The sequence below is a fragment of the Taudactylus pleione genome, unplaced genomic scaffold (assembly GCF_031769625.1).
Source record: "Taudactylus pleione unplaced genomic scaffold, aTauple2 ptg000224l, whole genome shotgun sequence".
NCBI classification, from domain to species: domain Eukaryota; kingdom Metazoa; phylum Chordata; class Amphibia; order Anura; family Myobatrachidae; genus Taudactylus; species Taudactylus pleione.
The window spans coordinates 298,594-324,150 of NW_028284626.1; the positions used below are offsets into that span (position 1 = coordinate 298,594).

A 25,557-nucleotide genomic window follows, 5' to 3' on the forward strand; every position below is an offset into this window, starting at 1 on the left:
TATAGGCACAGCGGAACTACAAATTGACTCATTAATAAAAAAAAAATCTACAAAGGGGATATGATAGAAATAACCTGTATACATGTAAAAATAAAGTATTAGCTCTGGAAAGACAAACATTACTGCAGAAACCAGACTGTAGAAGAAGATCTAGCAAAATTTCCATGGGTTAATAAATACCATTCTGCTTCATATATTATCAACAAAATGGCTAAAAAGGTTTGGTTTAGTGCACTCAGATGAGGCAGTTCATGTGTCTGATTATAATTTATTGCCTTGTTATACCAGAGGCCGTAATCTCAGAGACATTTTAATAAAAACTGAAATTTCAACTAAAGTGCAGTGAAACAATACTTTCTGCGCAGAACTAAATTAGACTGCTTTAAATGTACATGCATTAAGTGCCAGTATTAACTGGGGATACATTTGCACACCCCCATACAGGTAAAATGTTTAAAATATGACATTACTTTGTGATTCAACTTTTGTAGTTTATCGAATAATTTATCCATGTGGGCTGAACTATATCAGTAAAACTGAACAAAAATGTAAAGAACGCATGGAACAACATAGAGCGGCTATTCGTGCCGCACTTACAAGTGGTGGGAGCAAACTGTTGCTCGCCACTTCCAGGAATTTAAACATGCGCTAAGAAGTCTCAGATATTGAATGATTGAGTTTCCATCGTTAAGAGGTGGGAATCGCCCTCTTAAGTTATTATAGAGGCGAGATGGATACATCACCCTAAAGGATTGAATGATAGTATCCCATATTCATGTTTCCAATAAAATTACAAAGTGTATTTTTGTGAAGCGACGTAACCATTAAACTATAGGACATATGTTTTATGATATTACATTGTATGGTGACTATAAGCCTCATCTCTGCTACAATGTATATTTTTGTATAGCTATGTTACTTGATTTTGCTGTTCCTTTAACTTTGTAACCATGGTGATGGGTAAACACTTCTGTATCATTGTAGTGTTCTTTGTTGATGAGGTCTACAATGAGCACGCTGCTGGGGCGGGAATGTGATCCCAGCCTGGAAGCCACCATTACACTTGGTTGATAAGGTATATAAGGTATGTTGTTGTGTTACTTATTTATCCTGATGACAATATGATAAATATATTGAAATGTTGAGAAAGTATCTCCGAAGCTGTGATCATTTCTAGTTTATGCCTGGAGTGCCGCACCTTTATGGTTATTATCTCAGTATTTGTGAGGGCACCTGCAGTAGCATTGAAAGCAAATTGGAGTGCCAGACCTTGAACTGATTTATATATATATATATATATATATATATATTACAGTATAATATTGTACAACGGGGATTGAAATGAGGACTCCAAACAGGCAGGTACTTGGTAAAGCAATGTCATTTTAATGGTAGCAGACACTGCAGCTTAGCATACATGAGGCTAGGCCTGGGCACATACAGGCACATAACAAAAACAAACATAAAAGTCTCAGCACTCCTTGTGCTAATCAGTCAGCAGTGGCTTGCAGCCACAATTTGGGCATGCTCTCCCAGCATACCCCTTTGACCTTCCAGATCCTGGCAACTTAATGCTAACCACCACCCCCTGTCTATCGCCTGGCTAGCTTATCCATCATCAGGAGCAATGAGCAATAGGTGTGTGAGAGTTTTAAACCCTTCCTATGCTGCTGACTTCCTAGTGGCTCTGGGAGACCAGGAAAACCCGGAATTCTATATTACCAGTTTGAGCTGTGCAGCCCAGAAAACCTGGAATTCCAAACTTCTTTTGTAGGTGCAGAATGTGCTAATCTTGTTTTCCTCTCCCTTGGAGGGAGTTGATCATACCAGAATGTGGGCAATTAAGATGAGAGACAACCCCTCTCACCACAGTATATTATATACATATAGCAAATTAATATTCATCCTAGGTCCCTATCGGAGACTTAGGGGTGAATTCAATTACTCACGATATTGCTTTAACTTAACGGGTGTTAAGTTATCGCACACTTCATGACGTTTGTGCGATCATTTCGTCTTTCTGCTATGCTCGCCCCATTATTCGCACAGATCTATTACAAAAGTCACAAAGCCGCACACACGTGATCATCTTTCATGTATTGTGCTAGGATAATTATAAGAAAAAAATAGGTAAATCTGCCTGTACCCCAAAAAGGCAAAGTGATGTAGGATAATAATATAAAAGTGTATTAGTGGCCCTAATAGAAGCATTTGGGGTTCTTATAAAGGGTGAATGACTGTTATAGGCACGTTTCTAAAACAGTTAAATAATGACAGTAAGTTTTTTTTCCTGCAAAATAAATGTACTGCTTTCTTAGGGGGGGGGGCATAAAAATGCATATAAGTATATTTTTGGGTTCTTATAGGCAACTTTTAAAAAACATTAAAAATACACTTGTAACGCCTATCTGCAAACTAAAAAACACCTGTCCCATCCATACAGCCCCCCCAAAAAACCTGTCCCACTACTTTAAACCCACTTTTTCCAACATGTCAATATTGGCCAAATTAAGCTAATTATAACATTCTTTTTTCCTAATTAGTCATACAGGAGGGTGTCCCAGTGGTTCTAAACCAAGTCCTGACATTTTTGGCCTAAAATAGGAGTTGTGCACTTTTTATCACCTACTCAGGAGGTGCTGAAAACTTTTTGTGGATTTTTCCTATGGAGCAAAAAGCGGCTAATTGAATTCCCTCCTTAATCTTTAGTGATCTATTAAATATACAGTATAACCAAGTTATTCAATTATTATTCATCCTACGTCCGTATTGAAACCTTCATCTGTAATTATGTAGAATATGGATAGCTTAGATTTAGGCATAATGAGAACCTCCCGTAAGATATCTTGGTATATTCGAATATGGAATCATACTGATATATAATATATACATACACAGATGGTGTAATGGTTAGCATTACTGCCTCACAGCACTGAGGTCATGGCTTCAATTCTTAATATGGCCCTAACTGTGTGGAGGTTATATATTCTCCCTGTGATTGCGTGGTCTTCTCCGGGTACTCCGGGTTCCTCCCAAAGTTCCAAAAATATACTGGTAGGTAAATTGTCTCCAAACAAAATGAACTCTAGTGTGTGAGCAAATGGTAGGGAATATAGTGTAATATCCACTGATGTGAATGGCCAAATATTCAAAGCATTCCAGAATATGTGTGCGCGCTATATAAGTAACTGATAATAAATAAAGAATATACATACATACACATATAAACAAAAAGGTATAAAATCACATAAGTGAAGTCACACAGAGGATTATAACATATCTTGGGGGTCGGTAGGACCCGGTGACTCTTGTCTATCTAGTCTAGAAGACCACAGAGATATCAGGTGATAGTGATGAGTTTGATTAGTTGAAACCATCTTAGTGAAGCGAATTCAGTTAGCACATCCAGATCACCTACTGATGACACAGTGAAATCTGTCACTGCCCCTAGGGGTGTTACTATTAAATACTATAAATTTTTATTGCATCTTTATCAAGCCCTATATTAATTATGTATCATTGTTTAGTTTTCTCTAGCACTGTATAGCCCTCCTCTTTTTATATTGACACACATCCCAATTATCTGCGGATGGATAACTTAAACTGTTACTGTGTGGCTGGAGTGTTGCTACAACGCTGTTTTGTATCAGCTCAGAAAAATGCTTTTCTCCTATGTGATAGGTGATGTCTAACAAGATGCGATTTTTGTGTAAAACATTTTCCACACTCAGAGCATGGAAATGGTTTCTCACCTGTGTGACTTCTCTGATGTGTAACAAGATCTGATTTCTGTGTAAAACATTTCCCACATTCAGAACATGGAAATGGCTTCTCACCTGTGTGACATCTCTGATGTATAACAAGACCTGATTTCCGTGTAAAATATTTCCCACATTCAGAACATGGAAATGGTTTCTCACCTGTGTGAATTCTCTCATGTCTAACAAGATATGATTTCCGTGTAAAATATTTCCCACACTCAGAGCATGGAAATTGCTTCTCATTTGTGTGATGTCTCTTATGTGTAACAAGATGTGATTTCTGTGTAAAACATTTCCCACACTCAGAGCATGGAAATGGTTTCTCACCTGTGTGACTTCTCTGATGTTCAACAAGAACTGATTTCCGTGTAAAACATTTGCCACATTCAGAACATGGAAATTGCTTCTCACCTGTGTGACATCTCTGATGTGTAAAAAGATATGATTTCCGTGTAAAACGTTTCCCACACTCAGGACATGGAAATGGCCTCTCACCTGTGTGATGTCTTTCATGTCTAACAAGATGTGATTTCCGTGTAAAACATTTCCCACACTCAGGACATGGAAATGGCCTCTCACCTGTGTGACATCTCTCATGTGTAAGAAGAAACAATTTACATGTAAAACATTTCCCACACTCAGAACAGGCAAACACTGTAGCAGGTGTATGAGCTGCACTATGTGTAACAAAAGCTGAGGTATCAGGAGAACAGTCCTCATGATTAGAGGGATCAGATGATATATCTGCACTGTGAGGTACTGGATGTTTATTAAGTATAACTGATTTGTCTCCTGGAGATTCCTGTGTGATGTTATCTTCTATCTTAATATCTGTAGACAAGATGAGATCTCCCTCCAAGTCATTCCTGCTTGTGCGTCCATCTGCTGGGAATACAATAAATGTATTATGAGATCTTTATACAGCTCACACACATTACCAGCACTTTACAAAGAATATTTGTCCGTTCACATCAGTCCCTGCCCCAGTGGAGTTTAAAATCTAGAATCCCTACCACATGGATACACATGTACCCACACTAAGATAATTTTGTGTCAGAAGCCAAGCAACCTACCACTATGATTTTTGGAGGGTTTGAAGGAAAAACATACAAACTCCACATAGATATGAAGATGGTACATCACCAATGGAAATCTCACCCCGAATGCAGACTTTGCTGGGTAACGTTCCCTAGCCTTCATCACAGAGCAGGAAGCCTCATTAGCCACAATATCCATCTATACCGTCCTCACACATACACACGGGAAACATGTGGGCTAATCACCAACTGCGTCACTACACAAAGTTCCCCAGGATATATATGTAGTAAAATCAGCCTCTATATGGTCCTCTGGTCATCCTCAGGGAGAGTAGCCCCACCAGAGTCATGTTACTAAATTAGGGTAATGAGTCACTGTATATAACCGCTGAGAGGGAAGGAGAGCGATAGGACAGAGCAACACAGAATGATGGCGGCACAGAGCGGGGGGCAGCAGCACAGGGTAGGGGAATGGTACAGGGCACAGAGAGGGGAGGCAGCAGGACAGGGTAGCGGAATGGCGCAGGGCACAGAGTGGGGGAGGCAGCAGAACAGGGTAGGGGAATAGCACAGGGCACAGAGTGGAGGAGGCAGCAGGACAGGGTAACGGAATGGCGCAGGGCACAGAGCGGGGGAGGCAGCAGAACAGGGTAGGGGAATGGCACAGGTGTAAAGCGGGGGAGGCAGAGGGACAGGGTACTAGAAAGGCGCAGGGCACAGACGGGCAACAGCAGAAAGAGCAAAACAGAAGGACAGAGCAGGATTCAGAGACAGGTCGGCAGATAAAGCGCAACAGTACAGAGCATCTAAGCAGAGAGACTGGAGGAAGCCATTGTGCAATGACGGGTGTGTGGTTATAGCTCTGTGTGTGTGTGAGAAGGTGGAGTTCATGTGACGTGTGCATTGTGATGTGTAGTATGCAGCACATTGAAAATCAGTCACATATTACTCAAGTAAGATAATGGCTATTACATGTAGCTGTGCATGAGAAGGATCATGGGGTCTCATTACCTTAGCCAGTGATTTAATCATTATAGTGACATCCCATGTACTGATATACAAGATACACCAGAGAGAGGAGACTGGTCAGATATCTGGGCTGGTAACACACAGTGACATGATGTGAGGAGGAGAGCAGGAGTATAATAGGGGCTGATGGCTCCTGATGTATGAGATACACCAGAGAGTGTGGGGAGGAGACTGGTCAGATCTCTGGGCTAGTAACACATAGTGACATGATGTGAGGGGGAGAGCAGGAGTATAATAGGTGCTGATGGCTCCTGATGTATGAGATACACCAGAGAGTGTGGGGAGGAGACTGGTCAGATCTCTGGGCTGGTAACACACAGTGACATGATGTGAGGGGGAGAGCAGGAATATAATAGGTGCTGATGGCTCCTGATGTATGAGATACACCAGAGAGTGTGGGGAGGAGACTGGTCAGATCTCTGGGCTGGTAACACACAGTGACATGATGTGAGGGGGAGAGCAGGAGTATAATAGGGGCTGATGGCTCCTGATGTATGAGATACACCAGAGAGTGTGGGGAGGACACTGGTCAGATCTCTGGGCAGGTAACACAGTGACATGATGTGAGGGGGAGAGCAGGAATATAATAGGTGCTGATGGCTCCTGATGTATGAGATACACCAGAGAGTGTGGGGAGGAGACTGGTCAGATCTCTGGGCTGGTAACACACAGTGACATGATGTGAGGGGGAGAGCAGGAGTATAATAGGGGCTGATGGCTCCTGATGTATGAGATACACCAGAGAGTGTGGGGAGGACACTGGTCAGATCTCTGGGCAGGTAACACAGTGACATGATGTGAGGGGGAGAGCAGGAGTATAATAGAGGCTGATGGCTCCTGATGTATGACATACACCAGAGAGTGTGGGGAGGAGACTGGTCAGATCTCTGGTCTGGTAACACACAGTGACATGATGTAAGGGAGGAAAGCAGGATTATAATAGGGGCAGAGGAGGGTGTAGAATAAGAGATTGTAGTGACTGAATTATTATTCATGTTTACTTATAATAAGCCAATCTTAGTGCTATATGTAAGATATGTAGTTATTAACATGTGCCACACACATTGGAGCTTACTATCTAAATACCCGAACACACAGGTGCATTGTGTGAGAAGTCAATTAACATACCAGTATTTTTGGGGGATTTGAAAGGAAATCCACTCAAAACGGGTAGAACACACAAACTCCACACATATAATAAGATGGTTAAAATCTAACTGAACACTATATCATGGTGCAGAGAATGTGACTATTCTGTAATAAGTGTTTATTACTCACCTGTGCTGATATCTGTAGGGATTTCCTCCTTCTTACACTGCTGATCACTTCTCACATACGTCTCTTCTTCTCCCTCTATATTTTCTGCCTTTATATCAGTCATATACGTCTTTTCTTCTCCCTCAATATCTTCTACTTTGATATCAGTCACATACGTCTCTTCTTCTCCCTCTATATCTTCTGTCTTCATATCAGTCACATACGTCTTTTCTTCTCCCTCTACATCTTCTACTTTGATATCAGTCAGATCTTCACTCTAAATGACCCATAAAATCATAACACATTAAAAATGTATGTTCCATTAAGAATATTAGTGTATTAGATGCACACAGGTCAGAAAATAAAATATTGGATTTCTATACTTACATTATGTATCCTTCTATCTCAGTCCTCTGAGGGACACTGGATACTATGAGGTACAGTGGGCTTCATTCAGAGGCGGCCATACGGTCTACGACCGCACGGCCGCCTCGATGTTTGTCCAGTGCGCATGCGCACGAGGGAGCCGGCTCCTTCGTGCGCATGCGTGAGACCCGCTACGACCGACAGCGCCGGTCGTAGTGGGTCTCTTTCCAAAGGGGGCGAGCTTTCGATGTTGATTGACAGCTTGCCCCGTTTGGAAGGTGGGCTGGGGGGGTGGCAGCCCAAACGGAGGCGTTCCCATGGGAACGCCTGCCGTTTGGGGGAGGCCCCACTGACATCACTAGTGATGTCAGTGGAGAGCTTCCGGCTCTGACAGAGCCAGAAGCTCTCCAGGGCTTACGACAAGTGAGACCCTACCCTAGGGTCTCGTCGTAAGCCCCGATGGTCGCTGACCATCGCGACCATCACCCTAGCGGTCATTAGAGCTGTGGGTGTAAACCCACAGCCTAACGACTGAAACAGAGGCGGCCGGTCAGGATGCAAGCGGTCGCCCAGTTTCTGAGCGACCGCTTGCATCCTCCGACCGCCTCTGAATGAGGGCCAGAGTGTGGAGACAGAAGCATGGTCACTTTATATTAACTGGAAAACATCCATAAGTGCTGTTGTTTCTGCACTGTGTACAGATCCCAGCTGGTGTGTGACTACCCGCTTCTGCTCTTCCTGCTGATACAGTGTACAGATCCCAGCTGGTGTGTGACTACCCTCTTCTGCTCTTCCTGCGGATACAGTGTACAGATCCCAGCTGGTGCGTGACTACCCGCTTTTGCTCTTCCTGCTGATACAGTGTACAGATCCCAGCTGGCGTGCGACTACCCGCTTCTGCTCTTCCTGCTGATACAGTGTACAGATCCCAGCTGGTGTGTGACTACCCGCTTCTGCTCTTCCTGCTGATACAGTGTACAGATCCCAGCTGGTGTGTGACTACCCACGTCTGCTCTTCCTGCTGATACAGTGTACAGATCCCAGCTGGTGTGCGACTACTCGCGTTTGCTCCTCCTGCTGATACAGTGTACAGATCCCAGCTGGCGTGCGACTACCCGCTTCTGCTCTTCCTGCTGATACAGTGTACAGATCCCAGCTGGTATGTGACTACCTGCGTCTGCTCTTCCTGCTGATACAGTGTACAGATCCCAGCTGGTGTGTGACTACTCGCGTTTGCTCCTCCTGCTGATACAGTGTATAGATCCCAGCTGGTGTGTAACTACTCGCTTTTGCTCTTCCTGCTGATACAGTGCACAGATCCCAGCTGGTGTGTGACTACTCATTTCTGCTCTTCCTGCTGATACAGTGTACAGATCCCAACTGGTGTGTGACTACCCGCTTCTGTTCCTCCTGCTGATACAGTGCACAGATCCCAGCTGGTGTGTGACTACCCGCTTCTGCTCTTCCTGCTGATACAGTGTACAGATCCAAGCTGGTGTGTGACTACCCGCTTCTGCTCTTCCTGCTGATACAGTGTACAGATCCCAGCTGGTGTGCGACTACCCGCTTCTGCTCTTCCTGCCGATACAGTGTACAGATCCAAGCTGGTGTGTAACTACTCGCTTTTGCTCCTCCTGCTGATACAGTGTACAGATCCCAGCTGGTGTGTGACTACCCCCTTCTGCTCTTCCTGCTGATACAGTGTACAGATCCAAGCTGGTGTGTGACTACCCGCTTCTGCTCTTCCTGCTGATACAGTGTATAGATCCCAGCTGGTGTGTAACTACTCGCTTTTGCTCTTCCTGCTGATACAGTGCACAGATCCCAGCTGGTGTGTGACTACTCACTTCTGCTCTTCCTGCTGATACAGTGTACAGATCCCAACTGGTGTGTGACTACCCGCTTCTGTTCTTCCTGCTGATACAGTGCACAAATCCCAGCTGGTGTGTGACTACCCGCTTCTGCTCTTCCTGCTGATACAGTGTACAGATCCAAGCTGGTGTGTGACTACCCGCTTCTGCTCTTCCTGCTGATACAGTGTACAGATCCCAGCTAGTGTGCGACTACCGGCTCCTGCTCCTCCTGCACATAGTGTACAGGTCCCAGCTGGTGTGTGACTACCCGCTTCTGCTCTTCCTGCTGATACAGTGTACAGATCCCAGCTGGTGTGTGACTACCCTGTTCTGCTCCTCCTGCAGATAGTATACAGGTCCCAGCTGGTGTATGTCTGCCCGCTATTGCCACTGAAATCCGCCCCTTAACCTCACTGGTTAAGTTTACACCCAGGTTATTTGACACACTGTGCGCCTGATTCAGAGCTGGCGTTTTTCTTTTTTTTTTTTTGTGCGGTCTCCTGGTCGGTCGCTTAGCTGTGGGTGACCACCCACAGCTATTGCGAGCGGCCAGGTGATGGTCTCGACCATCGCGGCTAGCGACTAGACTCTTGTGGTAGGGTCTCGTTCCCGCAAGCCCCAGTGCGCTTTCGACTCTCTATTAGAGCCGGAAGCTCACCCACTGACATCACTCGTGATGTCAGTGGGGCCGCCCCCAAATGGCAGGCGTTCCTTCGGGAACGCCTCCGTTTGGCCAGCCACCCCCCCTGCCCGCCTCCAAAATGGGGCAAGCTGTCAATCAAAATCGACAGCTGCCCCGCTTTGGTGCGAGACCTGTAGTGACAGAGCGCCTGTTGCTATCCGGGTCTCGCACATGCGCACGTCGGAGCCAGCTCCGGTGTGCGCATGCGCAGTGGCCAAACATTGACCCGCTCGCGAGCGCATAGCGCTTGCGAGCGCGTCTGAATCAGGCCCTGTGTCTTTGAAAAACTTCCCAAGCTAGAAATATATAATATGAACCAAGATAGGTGGGAACACTGGGCCGCCATGGAGTGCTGGGAGAAATAGGAATTATCAGGTACATAAATCACTATTTTCGCCTTTAGTCCTCCTTGGCAGCCCTGACCATAGGACGTACAAAGGCTATACAATAGCGAGGACTACAAAGAAACATATAAAGCAACATATGCTGCATACTAATAATTTTTTTTCTACGATCCCCCGTGACAACCGTTACAATGGGATAACATTCCATCTCCTATAGTTTAGACAGGATGTTTTCTAGGGACCACCCACCTGCTGGTATATAGCCTCACTCCTCTTCTTCCCTCTGTGTCTTTTCTTCTGTCTCGTAGTGAGTGGAGATTGTGTAGGAAAGTTTATTTTTTTCTGTCAGGGGTTACCTCCCTTTTTTAGCCAGCATATGCGTGTTTTCCGTGACTGTGCGGGGTGGCACCTCGAGGGAGAGAATACAGCACCTGGGAGTGTGGCCTTTACAGAATCCTGCCCAAAAAGTGTGCTGCCGGGACTGTACCAACAGTCACCCTGGACAATGGCCACGGTGTTGGGAGCGTGGCCTTTTCAGATTCCTGCCCATACTGCCGCTGGAGGGGCTGGAACTTTCTATCCAAGCGGCCATTTGACTTACCCATGTGGCTGCTGTAGAGCCGGGCCATCGGGTGTATGAACAGAGCAGTTCCCTGCTACTTCAGGGATCGTGGAAGACCCACAGTGCACAGCGGGTCACGTGTCCCAGCATGCCGAGCGGGTCAGGTCGCGCATGTGCAGCAGCTAACCAAGGGAACTCTGCCTCTTTATAGATGACGCCGGCTACCACAGAGCAAACATAGTAACTGAGTTGTGGCTGTGAATTGCTACTGAGCTGCTTACTGGATTGAACCTCTGCTAAGAAATGGATAAAGAACCTTTCCCCATAAGCCTTATAATGCCCACAAGTGGTAAGTCCTTTTCTAAAGAGCTTGGTTTTACTCTGTTATTTTTAGGTAGTGACAGGTTTTATTGTTATATTCAGTGTGTCTGCAGTAACTTTAGGACCTAGGAAAAAGGGGCTAAGGAGAAGCATTTATCCTTAACATGTGCTGTCTGTGATACGATTTTTCCTGGGACTCTGGATAAAACTTTGTGTGGGGATTGTGAGGACAATCCAGTTTCTATTGCTAATCAGTCTAAGCAGCTTCAGGAGTCAATGGAATGGATGAAGAAAACTTGTGTGTCCAGAGAAGAGCTTTTGGGGATGCAGAGTGTTAAAAGGTCTAGATCTCAGATCTTGGATCTCCTCCGAATGATGAGGCTTGGGGCGACATGAGACTGGGATAGCCAAAGTTCTATTGCAACCAAAATCAAGGAGACTGCATATAAAATTTATTATAGGTGGTATTATACTCCTGAAAGACTTCATAGAATGTTTCTATCTTCTTCACCCGATTGTTGGCGGGACTGTGGCTGCAGGGGCACTATGGCCCTCATTCAGAGCCGTACGCTCTGAGCAGAGCGCACGCTCTGAATGAGGGCCGGGCTCCATTTTCATGGAGCGTCCTCCTGGACGCTCGTATAGCTGTGGGTCACCACCCACAGGCTATACGAGCGTGCATTGTGATGGTCGCGATGGTCGAGACCATCGCGACCATCGAATTTGCGAGCCGGAGCCTGCGGTTGAGGTTTTCAACCGCAAGCTCCGGAGTGATTTTGGCTCTATCAGAGCCAAAATCACTCCCACTGACATCACTAGTGATGTCAGTGGGCCGGCTTCTGACGGGAGGCGTTCCCGTGGGAACGCCCCCGTCAGGGAGGCACGCCCACCAAAGGGGGCGTGCTGTCAATCAACATTGACAGCACGCCCCCTTTGATCGGACACAACGAGCGAAGGACTTTCCTTTGCTCGTCGCGTCTGGCGCATGCGCACGACGGAGCTCCCTCCGTCGTGCGCATGCTCAGTCCATAACATCGACCCACTTGCGAGCGGACAGCCGCTCGCGAGTGGGTCTGAATCAGGCCCTATGATCCATATCTGGTGGACCTGTCCAATTATTGTCCCCTTCTGGGACTCGGTTCATGGACTACTAAATTCTCTTCTGGAAGCTCCAATTTCAAAAAGATCCTTGGATATTTTTATTGTTCTATTCACCCCCGAATATTGGCAAATTTTCAAAAAAATTGGCTGCACACATCCTCGCAGCAGCAAAATCCCTTATCGCTCTAAATTGGAAAAAGACCTCCCCACCACTCCTCTCTTATCAGATTTGGCATGTTGCGACCATGGAGGAGATAACTTATTACCTCCATGATCGAGGGCATGTTTTTTCTCAAGTTTGGACTCCTTGGCTGACTGCTGAGTATAGTCCCCCTTTTTCTTCCACACACTCTGTACAGCGACCCATGGGCAACGACTGATGATTACCGTCCAGAAGATATTTGATATGTATTGGTTCTTTGGAAGATGTGTCGTCTCCTCTTCCCCCCTCCCCCCCTACTTCCTCCTCTCTTACCCTCTGTTTACCCCTCTCTTTTCTACCAAGTATTTTGAGTAGCTTTTATTTTTCTTTTCTTTGTTTAGTATTGTTTATAAAATTTGGTCTGTATTGGGTCTCTCTGACCCGTTTTTTTCTTATGTACTAAATTGTATTTTGAATGATCAAAGAATTATGAAAAAAAAGGTCTAGATCTCAAACTATCCTAAATTAGGGATAGGTATGGGAGAACGACAGCGGCATTCAGATGCTCAGAATCCCGAAAGGGGCCAGATAAGTATCAACCCAGCCCATTCACACCCTAACCCTCCTTCCTGCATCCTAACCCTCCCTACCCCAAACTCTAATTCTTCCGGTTAGTGCCTAACCCTCCCCCCTTTGTGCCTAACCTTAACTCCCCCTGGGGGTGCATAACCCTAAGCCCCCCTCTTCACAGCCTAACCCTAGCCTCCCCGTGGTGCCTAAACATAACCTTCCCCCGCTGCAAACAACTACCCGGCCCGCTATACTTACGATCGGGCTGCTGGCTGTCAGGATTCCAGGCGTCGGCATCTCAACTGATGTCGGGATTCCAGCACTGGGATTTTGACTGCCGGCATCCTGATCGGAGGTAAATTGACTACATCCCCCTAAATTATGATGGTGCAGTTTCCTCAGAGGAGCCTTTGGAAGATGAATTATGTGACATTTCCAGTGAATAATCCGGTGAGATAAGGGAATAAGCTAGAATGTTTAATGTTGACCTGGTTGAAAGTATGCTAAAAAAAATATCTAGAAAACCATGAATTATAAAGCAGCTGTGGTTCCTTCAGGGGAACACGATCCGTTATTTGAGGATAGGATAGAAAAAGGTCAATGATTTTCTGTGCATAGAGTAATGAAAGAGTGAATTTCTAAGGAGTGGCAGAATTTGGATAGGAGACAAGAAAAATTGTCCTGGATAGAGCATATGTATCCCTTTAGGGGTGATCAGTTCCTTAATTGGTGTGTAGTGACTAAGGTAGATGCAGCTGTGGCAGAATTAACTTCTAGAACTACGATACCCTGGGAAGATGGTGCAACATTTTGTGGTTCTATGGACAGAAGAATGGAAAATTCTCTTAGAAGATTGCACATTTCTTCTGTGGCGTCTTTAAAATCTGGAGTGGCGACAGCCTCAGTAGCTAGGTCCCTTAGGCTGCGGAGTTCTAATATGCATATGGATCTAGAGGAGAAGATTTCTAAGCCTTATATAATGAGACATTTGTAGATTATGCAAAAGGCCATAGAATTCCTATGTGAAGCATCTCTGGATGTGACATCTTTCTCAGCAAGGTCTCTAGTGTCTGGTGTGTACCAGAAAGGAGAGCTTTATGAATACGAGCTTGGGTGGCAGATGCCCATTCCACGAATAGGCTGGCAACATTACCGTTTGAAGGTACCTTACTATTTAGCGCTGAACTTGATGCTATGACACAGAGATCATCTTTTGAAAAATCAGTCAGGCTGCCGCAAGATAGAAGGAATAGATTTTCTTTGCCTACATCCTCCAGACAACAATTGAGGCTAAAAGTTATAGGCCATGAGTTCCTGCCGGTCAAGATGCCGCTGGTCAGAATACCGACAGTGGAAGTTCAACAGTGAGAATCCTGACACCCATATGTAAGTATAGTAACACTAACCTCTACCCTAACCCTCCCTCCCCAGTGCCTAAACCTAACCTCCCCCTCCCCGCATCCTAAACCTAACCCTCCCCCCTTAGTGCCTAACCCTAACTGTTATGGGGCATCTGAATCATAAACAAGAAGTATTTTATTAATGCAGGACACAGCTAAAATTATGAGATTGGCAGAAAAGAATCTGAAATCTCTAACAGCAATGCATGTGCCTGGGAAACAGAATGTATTGGCAGAATTCCTCAGCAGGAAAGTTCTTCTTCCAGGAGAGCGGGAGATGAATGGCGACGTGTTCCGAATTATTGTAAACAAATTTGGCCAGCCTGATGTGGACTTGATGGCAACACATCTCAACAGGAAGGTAGAAAACTTATTTTCCAAATATTATCTTCCTGAGACAAAAGCAGTGGATGCTCTCTCAATACAATGGAAGTTCCAACTGGGTTATATCTTCCCGCCATTCCCAATAATAGCTTGAGTTTTAAAACAGATGAGAAGACCAGGTGGAGGTAGTGGCGATTCTTTCTTTCTGGCCAAGGAGAGTGTGGTTTGCAACTGCCATGTTCTTGGCAGTACAGGAGCTGTGGACTCTGCCAGTGAGGCCAGATCTTCTACATCAGGGGCCAGTTAACCACCCATACCCACAAAAACTCTGAAGGCATGGAGATTAGGCGGAACCAGTTGAAGGATAAAGGCCTAACCGACCAAGTAATCCAAGTCCTGCTGCAAGCAGGGAAGAAATGATAAAGTCTGGAAGAGATTTATTACCTGGAAAGGGTCTGCTGAGGAGGTTACCAAGCCAATAACTCTGCAAGTCTTGCAATTCCTACATGAGAGGTTTTCAAAAAGTCAGACAATTTCACCTATCAAGCAGCATTGAGTGTCCTATTCTATAGAAGGCTGTCAGAAGAAGATTTCATTAAAAGATTCTGCCAGGCTATTAAAAGAATCCGTCCAACCATCAAATCTTTTGTAGCTCATTGGGATTTGAACTTGGCTTTAAATTCCCTAATGATGCATCCATTCCAACCTTTACAGGATGTTCCATTAAAATTTCTGACTTGGAAAATTGTATTTCTTCTCAGTGAGTTGCAACCTTTGTGGACAAAACAACCTTACTTGATTTTATGTATTATTGAATAAATATTTTGTTATGAATACACCAATCATACCAGCGCAGAATTATATTTGTATAAGTCTAGTGTTTGTATGAGGTGGGCAATTACCTCTTAATGATTCTGCAGCAGGTGTGGTGGTAATTGAGCTTAGGCATGGAACAAGCACTGAGAATAATTATTCTTGATTTACTTAAATGTTCTGCCCGATAAGGTGGTATTGAGAACAAACCCAGCCTTTCTACCTAAGGTGGTAACATCTTTCAATTGAAATCAAGGGATCATATTACCCTCATTTTATCCTGAGCCTCAGAATGAAAAGGAGGAAAAATGACAAACGTTGGACCTTGTCAGAGAAACAATGAAAGATATTAGAAAATTCAAACACTTGTTGGTTATTCCAGGTGGAATTATAAAAGGTTATGCTCCCACAAAACCATTTCCAGATGGATTAGAGAGCTGATCATATTCCTGTACAAAAATGACGGTCGGAAGGTTCCAGTTGTGATGAAGGCACACTCAACTAGAGCAATGGCTACTTCATGGGTAAGGAAACTCAAGCTTCAGTGAGGGATGTGTGTGAAGCAGCCACATGGTCTTCAATTCATATGTTCTCTAAACATTATGCTCTTATGAGTCTTTGTACTAAGCCTTATAGAGAGATAAAGTTCCAACCAATCAGCTCCTGTCACTTTACAGGCTGTTTGAAAAATGGCATTTAGGAGCTGATTGGTTGGTACTTTATCTTCATCCACTTTACCTCTTTCTCTCGAAGTCTTAGTACATAGACCCCTTAATATTTCTACCGCCCACTTTGGGGGTCATGTTCTGCACAGGGCACTTGCTGAATAAGTTGGCATGATAAAGTATCTTGTTGGCGTTACTGACCCGACCCTTATTCTGCTTTGGTATTTCCCATTGTGATGTCTGCCATGGGGGGATCAGAGAAGAAAGTAGCAAATTACACTCACCGATAATTCCATTTCTTCATAGAGACCCCATGGCAGCCTTCAGAATATCCTCCCCTTGTAGTGTTTTCCAGGAACCAATTATACGGAGACACTGGAAAGACACAGAGGAAGGGGGGAGTGAGGATATATACCAGCAGGTGGGCTGTCCCTAGAAAATGTCCTATCTAAACTATAGGGGGAGGGATGTTATCCCATTGTAAAGGCTGACATGGGGTCTCTATGATGAAATGTAATTATCAGTGAGTATAATAATACATTTATTACATGGCTGTGTGGAGAACGTGTCGCACACTGAGAATCAGCAGAGGATAATATATCCCAGTGGTAATGACTAGTGAGGTCATCCAGCTGCCTCTGCTAAGTTCTGTCACTGAGGGCTGTGCTTCCTTTGTCCAAAAAGTTACCTCTGCTCCAGTATAGGGGCTTATTACCACCCCTGGTACCTTATGTGCACATTTCCTGTATCCCTGTGTCATTACTTCTGTGCAACGTATGGAAGGGGCACAAACTTATACACCAGATACACTGTCACAAAGATGAGGTAATCAGTGACCCTGAGAAAAATGTACCCATTGAAGCAAGGTGTGTCAGGGTGGGTGCCCTGTAGACCCTCGAAGACAAAGAGTTAACTAAGGTAAGTCTATCATAACTCTTATTTTCTTCTTCAGGCTCCATGAGGATAAACAGGGATACCATGGGCAGTAAAGCAGTTTTCCCTAAGGGTGAGGACGCTCTTGAGCAGAAAGGAGAATCCACCGCCCAAAGGAAGCATCCTGAGAGGCAAACATATCAAAAGCTTAAAACCTGATGAATGTGTGGACAGAAGACCACACGTCCACCGCCCCCACCCACAAATGGATGCAGCCTGTCAATCAGGCGAAGGTGTCCAGGGCACTGTAATCCGGGGTGGCAGTGATATCGCAGTACATGCGCCGTCCACCCACCATCGGGTTTGTGTACAGGTCTAAATCAGACCCCAGGCTTCTAAGAGACCTTGGGGAGATTTATCATAGCCTCTTAAGAGTGAACGAGTAGAGAAGTTGCCCATAGCAACCAATCAACATCCACCTTTTATTTTATAGAATGTATATGATAAATGCTAGCTCACAGCTGATTGGTTGCTCTGAGAAACTCTCCACTCTTTAGGAGCTTTGATATCAGGGCTGTGGGGTCGGGAAGCCAAACCTTCAAGTCAGACTCCTATTAGTAACACCGACCCCACAGCCCTGTGTAATACATCTCCCCCTCCTGCATGGAGACATAGACAGTGACATCCCGACACCTTATAGGAACCTGACATACACAATGTTACAGTCATCACCCATTACAGTCATCACCCAGACACTTCCCCTGGTGTTACTGTATAATGTCCCATTCCCAGCAGTCACCTCTCCAGTCATCACCCATACACATCCCCTGGTGTTACTGTATAATATCCCATTCCCAGCAGTCACCTCTCCAGTCATCACCCAGACACATCCCCTGGTGTTACTGTATAATGTCCCATTCCCAGCAGTCACCTCCCCAGTCATCACCCAGACACATCCCCTGGTGTTACTGTATAATGTCCCATTCCCAGCAGTCACCTCTCCAGTCATCACCCAGACACATCCCCTGGTGTTACTGTATAATGTCCCATTCCCAGCAGTCACCTCTCCAGTCATCACCCGGACACATCCCCTGGTGTTACTGTATAATGTCCCATTCCCAGCAGTCACCTCCCCAGTCATCACCCAGACACATCCCCTGGTGTTACTGTATAATGTCCCATTCCCAGCAGTCACCTCTCCAGTCATCACCCATACACATCCCCTGGTGTTACTGTATAATATCCCATTCCCAGCAGTCACCTCTCCAGTCATCACCCAGACACATCCCCTGGTGTTACTGTATAATGTCCCATTCCCAGCAGTCACCTCTCCAGTCATCACTCATACACATCCCCTGGTGTTACTGTATAATGTCCCATTCCCAGCAGTCACCTCTCCAGTCATCACCCAGACACATCTCCTGGTGTTACTGTATAATGTCCCATTCCCAGCAGTCACCTCTCCAGTCATCACCCAGACACATCTCCTGGTGTTACTGTATAATGTCACATTCCCAGCAGTCACCTCTCCAGTCAGCAGCTGAATGATCTTGTTGGTGAGATCCAGGATCTTCTGGTCATTGTGTCTCTCATGTATCAGTAAGTGAGGAGGAGGCACAGTGATGGGGCTCTGGGTCCTGCTGAGTCCTCCTGACACACGGGGACGGCGGCTGGGTGTCTCACACTCTCTTGTTGTCCTCTTCACTGCGGTGTAATCCTGTGTATTGGGGGAGACATCAATTAGGAGGTAAAATAAAAAATGTTGGTGTTATAATTTTTAGTGGTTAATTGTTAAAATTGTGTAAATCTGCACATGCCAATAAGGCCCTGTGTCCTCTGTCTATGGCCGACTCCCATAGATGACTCATATGCTTTGTACAGAGTAGTGCAAACAGCGAGAGGATACTGTAGTGTAAGATCAATAAGAGGATTCAGACCAGCCGCCCACTACACATGGCAGAGACTGCGACAGAGGTAGGCTAAGCCTGTAATACAATTGTTACTATAAAGGATCTCACAGAAGCTAATGTCCAAAAATAAAATTCACATGTACTCACATGATATCCTAAATGTGTCAGCCTGAGTGCATTACAGAGAACAGAATTGGAGGGGAAAGAGCATCCCAGGATACCTCACCTCCCCAGTCATGTCCCTGTATTATTACTATAGATATAAGTGATGTCACTGTGACACTCCCAGATCCTCTCACCTCCCCAGTCATGTCCCTGTATTATTACTATAGATATAAGTGATGTCACTGTGACACTCCCAGATCCCCTCACCTCCCCAGTCATGTCCCTGTATTATTACTATAGATATAAGTGATGTCACTGTGACACTCCCAGATCCCCTCACCTCCCCAGTCATGTCCCTGTATTATTACTATAGATATAAGTGATGTCACTGTGACACTCCCAAGTCCCCTCACCTCCCCAGTCATGTCCCTGTATTATTACTATAGATATAAGTGATGTCACTGTGACACCCCCAGATCCCCTCACCTCCCCAGTCATGTCCCTGTATTATTACTATAGATATAAGTGATGTCACTGTGACACCCCCAGATCCTCTCACCTCCCCAGTCATGTCCCTGTATTATTACTATAGATATAAGTGATGTCACTGTGATACTCCCAGATCCTCTCACCTCCCCAGTCATGTCCCTGTATTATTATTATAGATATAAGTGATGTCACTGTGACACTCCCATATCCCCTCACCTCTCCAGTCATGTCCTTGTATTATTACTATAGATATAAGTGATGTCACTGTGACACTCTCAGGTCCCCTCACCTCCCCAGTCATGTCCCTGTATTATTACTATAGATATAAGTGATGTCAGTGTGACACCCCCAGATCCCCTCACCTCCCCACTCATGTCCCTGTATTATTACTATAGATATAAGTGATGTCACTGTGACACTCCCAGATCCTCTCACCTCCCCAGTCATGTCCCTGTATTATTACTATAGATATAAGTGATGTCACTGTGACACTCCCAGATCCTCACCTCCCGTCATGTCCCTGTATTATTACTATAGATAAAAGTAATGTCACTGTGACACTCCCAGATCCCCTCACCTCCCCAGTCATGTCCCTGTATTATTACTATAGGTATAAGTGATGTCACTGTGACACTCCCAGATCCTCTCACCTCCCCAGTCATGTCCCTGTATTATTACTATAGATATAAGTGATGTCACTGTGACACTATCAGATCTCCTCACCTCCCCAGTCATGTCCCTGTATTATTACTATAGATATAAGTGATGTCACTGTGACATTCCCAGATCCCCTCACCTCCCCAGTCATGTCCCTGTATTATTACTATAGATATAAGTGATGTCACTGTGACACCCCAGATCCCCTCACCTCCCCAGTCATGTCCCTGTATTATTACTATAGATATAAGTGATGTCACTGTGACATTCCCAGATCCCCTCACCTCCCCAGTCATGTCCCTGTATTATTACTATAGATATAAGTGATGTCACTGTGACACTATCAGATCTCCTCACCTCCCCAGTCATGTCCCTGTATTATTACTATAGATAAGTGATATCACTGTGACACTCCCAGATCCCCTCACCTCCCCAGTCATGTCCCTGTATTATTACTATAGATATAAGTGATGTCACTGTGACATTCCCAGATCCCCTCACCTCCCCAGTCATGTCCCTGTATTATTACTATAGATATAAGTGATGTCACTGTGACACTCCCAGATCCTCACCTCCCGTCATGTCCCTGTATTATTACTATAGATAAAAGTAATGTCACTGTGACACTCCCAGATCCTCTCACCTCCCCAGTCATGTCCCTGTATTATTACTATAGATATAAGTGATGTCACTGTGACACTATCAGATCTCCTCACCTCCCCAGTCATGTCTCTGTATTATTACTATAGATATAAGTGATGTCACTGTGACACTCCCAGATCCCCTCACCTCCCCAGTCATGTCCCTGTATTATTACTATAGATATAAGTGATGTCACTGTGACACTATCAGATCTCCTCACCTCCCCAGTCATGTCTCTGTATTATTACTATAGATATAAGTGATGTCACTGTGACACCCCAGATCCCCTCACCTCCCCAGTCATGTCCCTGTATTATTACTATAGATATAAGTGATGTCACTGTGACACTCCCAGATCCTCACCTCCCGTCATGTCCCTGTATTATTACTATAGATAAAAGTAATGTCACTGTGACACTCCCAGATCCTCTCACCTCCCCAGTCATGTCCCTGTATTATTACTATAGATATAAGTGATGTCACTGTGACACTATCAGATCTCCTCACCTCCCCAGTCATGTCTCTGTATTATTACTATAGATATAAGTGATGTCACTGTGACACTCCCAGATCCCCTCACCTCCCCAGTCATGTCCCTGTATTATTACTATAGATATAAGTGATGTCACTGTGACACTATCAGATCTCCTCACCTCCCCAGTCATGTCTCTGTATTATTACTATAGATATAAGTGATGTCACTGTGACACCCCAGATCCCCTCACCTCCCCAGTCATGTCCCTGTATTATTACTATAGATATAAGTGATGTCACTGTGACACTCCCAGATCCTCTCACCTCCCCAGTCATGTCCCTGTATTATTACTATAGATATATGTGATGTCACTGTGACACTATCAGATCTCCTCACCTCTCCAGTCAGCAGGTAGATGATCTCCAGGGTTAGATTTAGTATCCTCTCAGTCATGTGAGTCCTGTCTGTGTCCATCCTCAGTGATTTATACAGGACACGTCTCACCCTCACATGACTTCTAGTAAAGACTCTCTGGTTCTTCTTGTGTCTAGTAATAAATATAATAATCATCACAGATTACATGTATCTCTGAGTAATCAATATATTATAATAAATATCACAGGGTATTTGTAATATATACCTGTTAAGTCCTCCTCTTCCCTGAGCCATTTCACACACCTGATACACACTGATCACTATACACAGGTCACACACCTGATACACACTGATCACTATACACAGGTCACACACCTGATACACACTGATCACTATACACAGGTCACACACCTGATACACACTGATCACTATACACAGGTCACACACCTGATACACACTGATCACTATACACAGGTCACACACCTGATACACACTGATTACTACACACAGGTCACACACCTGATACACACTGATCACTATACACAGGTCACACACCTGATACACACTGATCACTATACACAGGTCACACACCTGATACACACTGATCACTATACACAGGTCACACACCTGATACATACTGATCACTATACACAGGTCACACACCTGATACACACTGATCACTATACACAGGTCACACACCTGATACACACTGATCACTATACACAGGTCACACACCTGATACACTCTGATCACTATACACATGTCACACACCTGATACACACTGATCACTATACACAGGTCACACACCTGATACACACTGATCACTATACACAGGTCACACACCTGATACACACTGATCACTATACACAGGTCACACACCTGATACACACTGATCACTATACACAGGTCACACACCTGATACACACTGATCACTATACACAGGTCACACACCTGATACATACTGATCACTATACACAGGTCACACACCTGATACACACTGATCACTATACACAGGTCACACACCTGATACACACTGATCACTATACACAGGTCACACACCTGATACACTCTGATCACTATACACATGTCACACACCTGATACACACTGATCACTATACACAGGTCACACACCTGATACACACTGATCACTATACACAGGTCACACACCTGATACATACTGATCACTATACACAGGTCACACACCTGATACACACTGATCACTATACACATGTCACACACCTGATACATACTGATCACTATACACAGGTCACACACCTGATACACACTGATCACTATACACATGTCACACACCTGATACACACTGATCACTATACACAGGTCACACACCTGATACACACTGATCACTATACACAGGTCACACACCTGATACACACTGATCACTATACACAGGTCACACACCTGATACACTCTGATCACTATACACATGTCACACACCTGATACACACTGATCACTATACACAGGTCACACACCTGATACACACTGATCACTATACACAGGTCACACACCTGATACACACTGATCACTATACACAGGTCACACACCTGATACACACTGATCACTATACACAGGTCACACACCTGATACACACTGATCACTATACACAGGTCACACACCTGATACACACTGATCACTATACACAGGTCACACACCTGATACACACTGATCACTATACACATGTCACACACCTGATACACACTGATCACTATACACAGGTCACACACCTGATACACACTGATCACTATACACAGGTCACACACCTGATACACACTGATCACTATACACAGGTCACACACCTGATACACTCTGATCACTATACACATGTCACACACCTGATACACACTGATCACTATACACAGGTCACACACCTGATACACACTGATCACTATACACAGGTCACACACCTGATACACACTGATCACTATACACAGGTCACACACCTGATACACACTGATCACTATACACAGGTCACACACCTGATACACACTGATCACTATACACAGGTCACACACCTGATACACACTGATCACTATACACAGGTCACACACCTGATAACCAGTGATTACTACACACAGTATAAAATACACAAGTACACAGCACCATATGACAAGATATTTCCCCAGGCCAGATCCCTCACAGCCCACCCACCTTTTCCTCCTCATTCCACCCTCAGGTCATTCTCCCCAGTAACCTGGGATAAAGTCTCTGCCCCCATCATCTCTCCCTACTTCTCTGCTCCCCCTCCCCCATTATATGCCCCCGATAGCGCACCACATCTCCCAGCCAGCCTCTCTCCCCCACTACTGCCCTATTCCTCTGTCTCCTAATATCTGGGCGACTTGTGTACAATCACCCATCTTATTTTCTCTGCTCCCACATCTGCAATAATTACTGAGTGTCAGCAGTGTTTTATGGTCTGTGACTCCGCACCTGGAGTGGAACCATAAGTCCCAGCATGCCCTATCATGCTGGAATCCACAGTAAGCCTACCACTGTAGGATGTACGTTCCATGTGTGACAATTCTCCAGGCCATATTTATGTAGCACAGGGGAGAGGCTGAAGCATTTCTTGGAGGATAATCACTTACAAACTGAGAATCTAGAACAGTGTTTCCCAGCTCCAGCCCCGAAAGGTTCTTAAAAGGGCCATGTTTTCCATATCTTCTTGCAGAAGCAGAGGTGCCTGCATCACTGACTAACACAATCTAAACGATCCATAGGTGGTACTTATGATCTCACTGGTGATTCTGGAAGGAGACCTGGAAAACATGCACTGTCATGAATCCCTGAGGACTGGCGCTGGTCCTTACACACATGATGGTAAGAGAGAAAGTGCTGGGAGCAGAGGCGGCTCCATACAGGTTGGTGATAATTAGAGGAATGAAAAGAAAGCTAAGAAATCCTCAGACAGGTGAGGAGTCAGCAGGGCCTATTACAGAGGACGTCTGTGCATCTTATACATCACCCGGTGTACACTATGGTGTCTCTCTGTGTATTCTGTCACTTCCACACTAATAACCACCTACTGAGGGTACTGACCTCCACCTACAGCTGATACGTTCTGTATGGGGGGTCTGAGTGCACCGGTCACCTCCCTTTCTCTATAGTCTGTTACCCACCGAGCAGTGACTGCTCCAGCTGTATTATAGTAACACCAGGGTCTGCTCCACCTGTATTATATGTAACACTAATAACCACCTACTGAGGGTACTGACCACCAGCTACAGCTGCTACGTTCTGTATGGGGGGGTCTGAGTGCACCGGTCACCTCCCTATCTCTATAGTCTGTTACCCACCGAGCAGTGACTGCTCCAGCTGTATTATAGTAACACCAGGGTCTGCTCCACCTGTAGTATATGAAACACTGGAAGCTGATCCACCTGTATGATGGTAATGCAGCACATAGGTCTGCTTAAGTTATATATGTAACACTGGAGTCTGCTCCACCTGTAATATATGTAACACTGAAATCTAACCTACCTGTATAAAGATAATGCAGCGCCAAAGCTGTATTATAATAACAACAGTCTGCAGTGCATCACCTGTCATATATAACATTGGAGTCTGCTCCCCCTATATAACACAAATAAACACCATTACCTGCTGCCAGACACAACAATGGCCGCTCTCTGCCTCCTCCTCCTCCTACTGACACTGTATCCAGTAACGTAAGTTGCTGTTCTGGAAGAAGAAACGCCCCTCTCATCTCCCTGTAGCTATGGCTACTGTCTGCCCCGCCCCTCTTATCATAGTGACCGCCCTCTCATTCCCTTCAGGGCGGTGAT

At 45.1% G+C, this 25,557-nt stretch overlaps 1 protein-coding gene and 1 pseudogene across 1 annotated transcript; one reads left to right on the forward strand and one right to left on the reverse strand.

The window, feature by feature from the left end:
* Window positions 1-1,366: 1,366 nt before the first annotated feature.
* LOC148517290 (uncharacterized) lies at window positions 1,367-25,454 on the reverse strand. Its single transcript, XM_088478888.1, has 5 exons — window positions 25,373-25,454; window positions 21,775-21,925; window positions 18,626-18,817; window positions 7,106-7,361; window positions 1,367-4,643 (listed from the first exon to the last, which is right to left on the reverse strand). Exons 2-5 carry the CDS (start codon window positions 21,850-21,852, stop codon window positions 3,652-3,654), a joined length of 1,518 nt encoding a protein of 505 aa, XP_088335014.1. The 5' UTR covers window positions 21,853-21,925; window positions 25,373-25,454; the 3' UTR covers window positions 1,367-3,651.
* On the forward strand, window positions 11,195-15,056 carry LOC148517291 (uncharacterized; annotated as a pseudogene).
* Window positions 25,455-25,557: the final 103 nt, after the last annotated feature.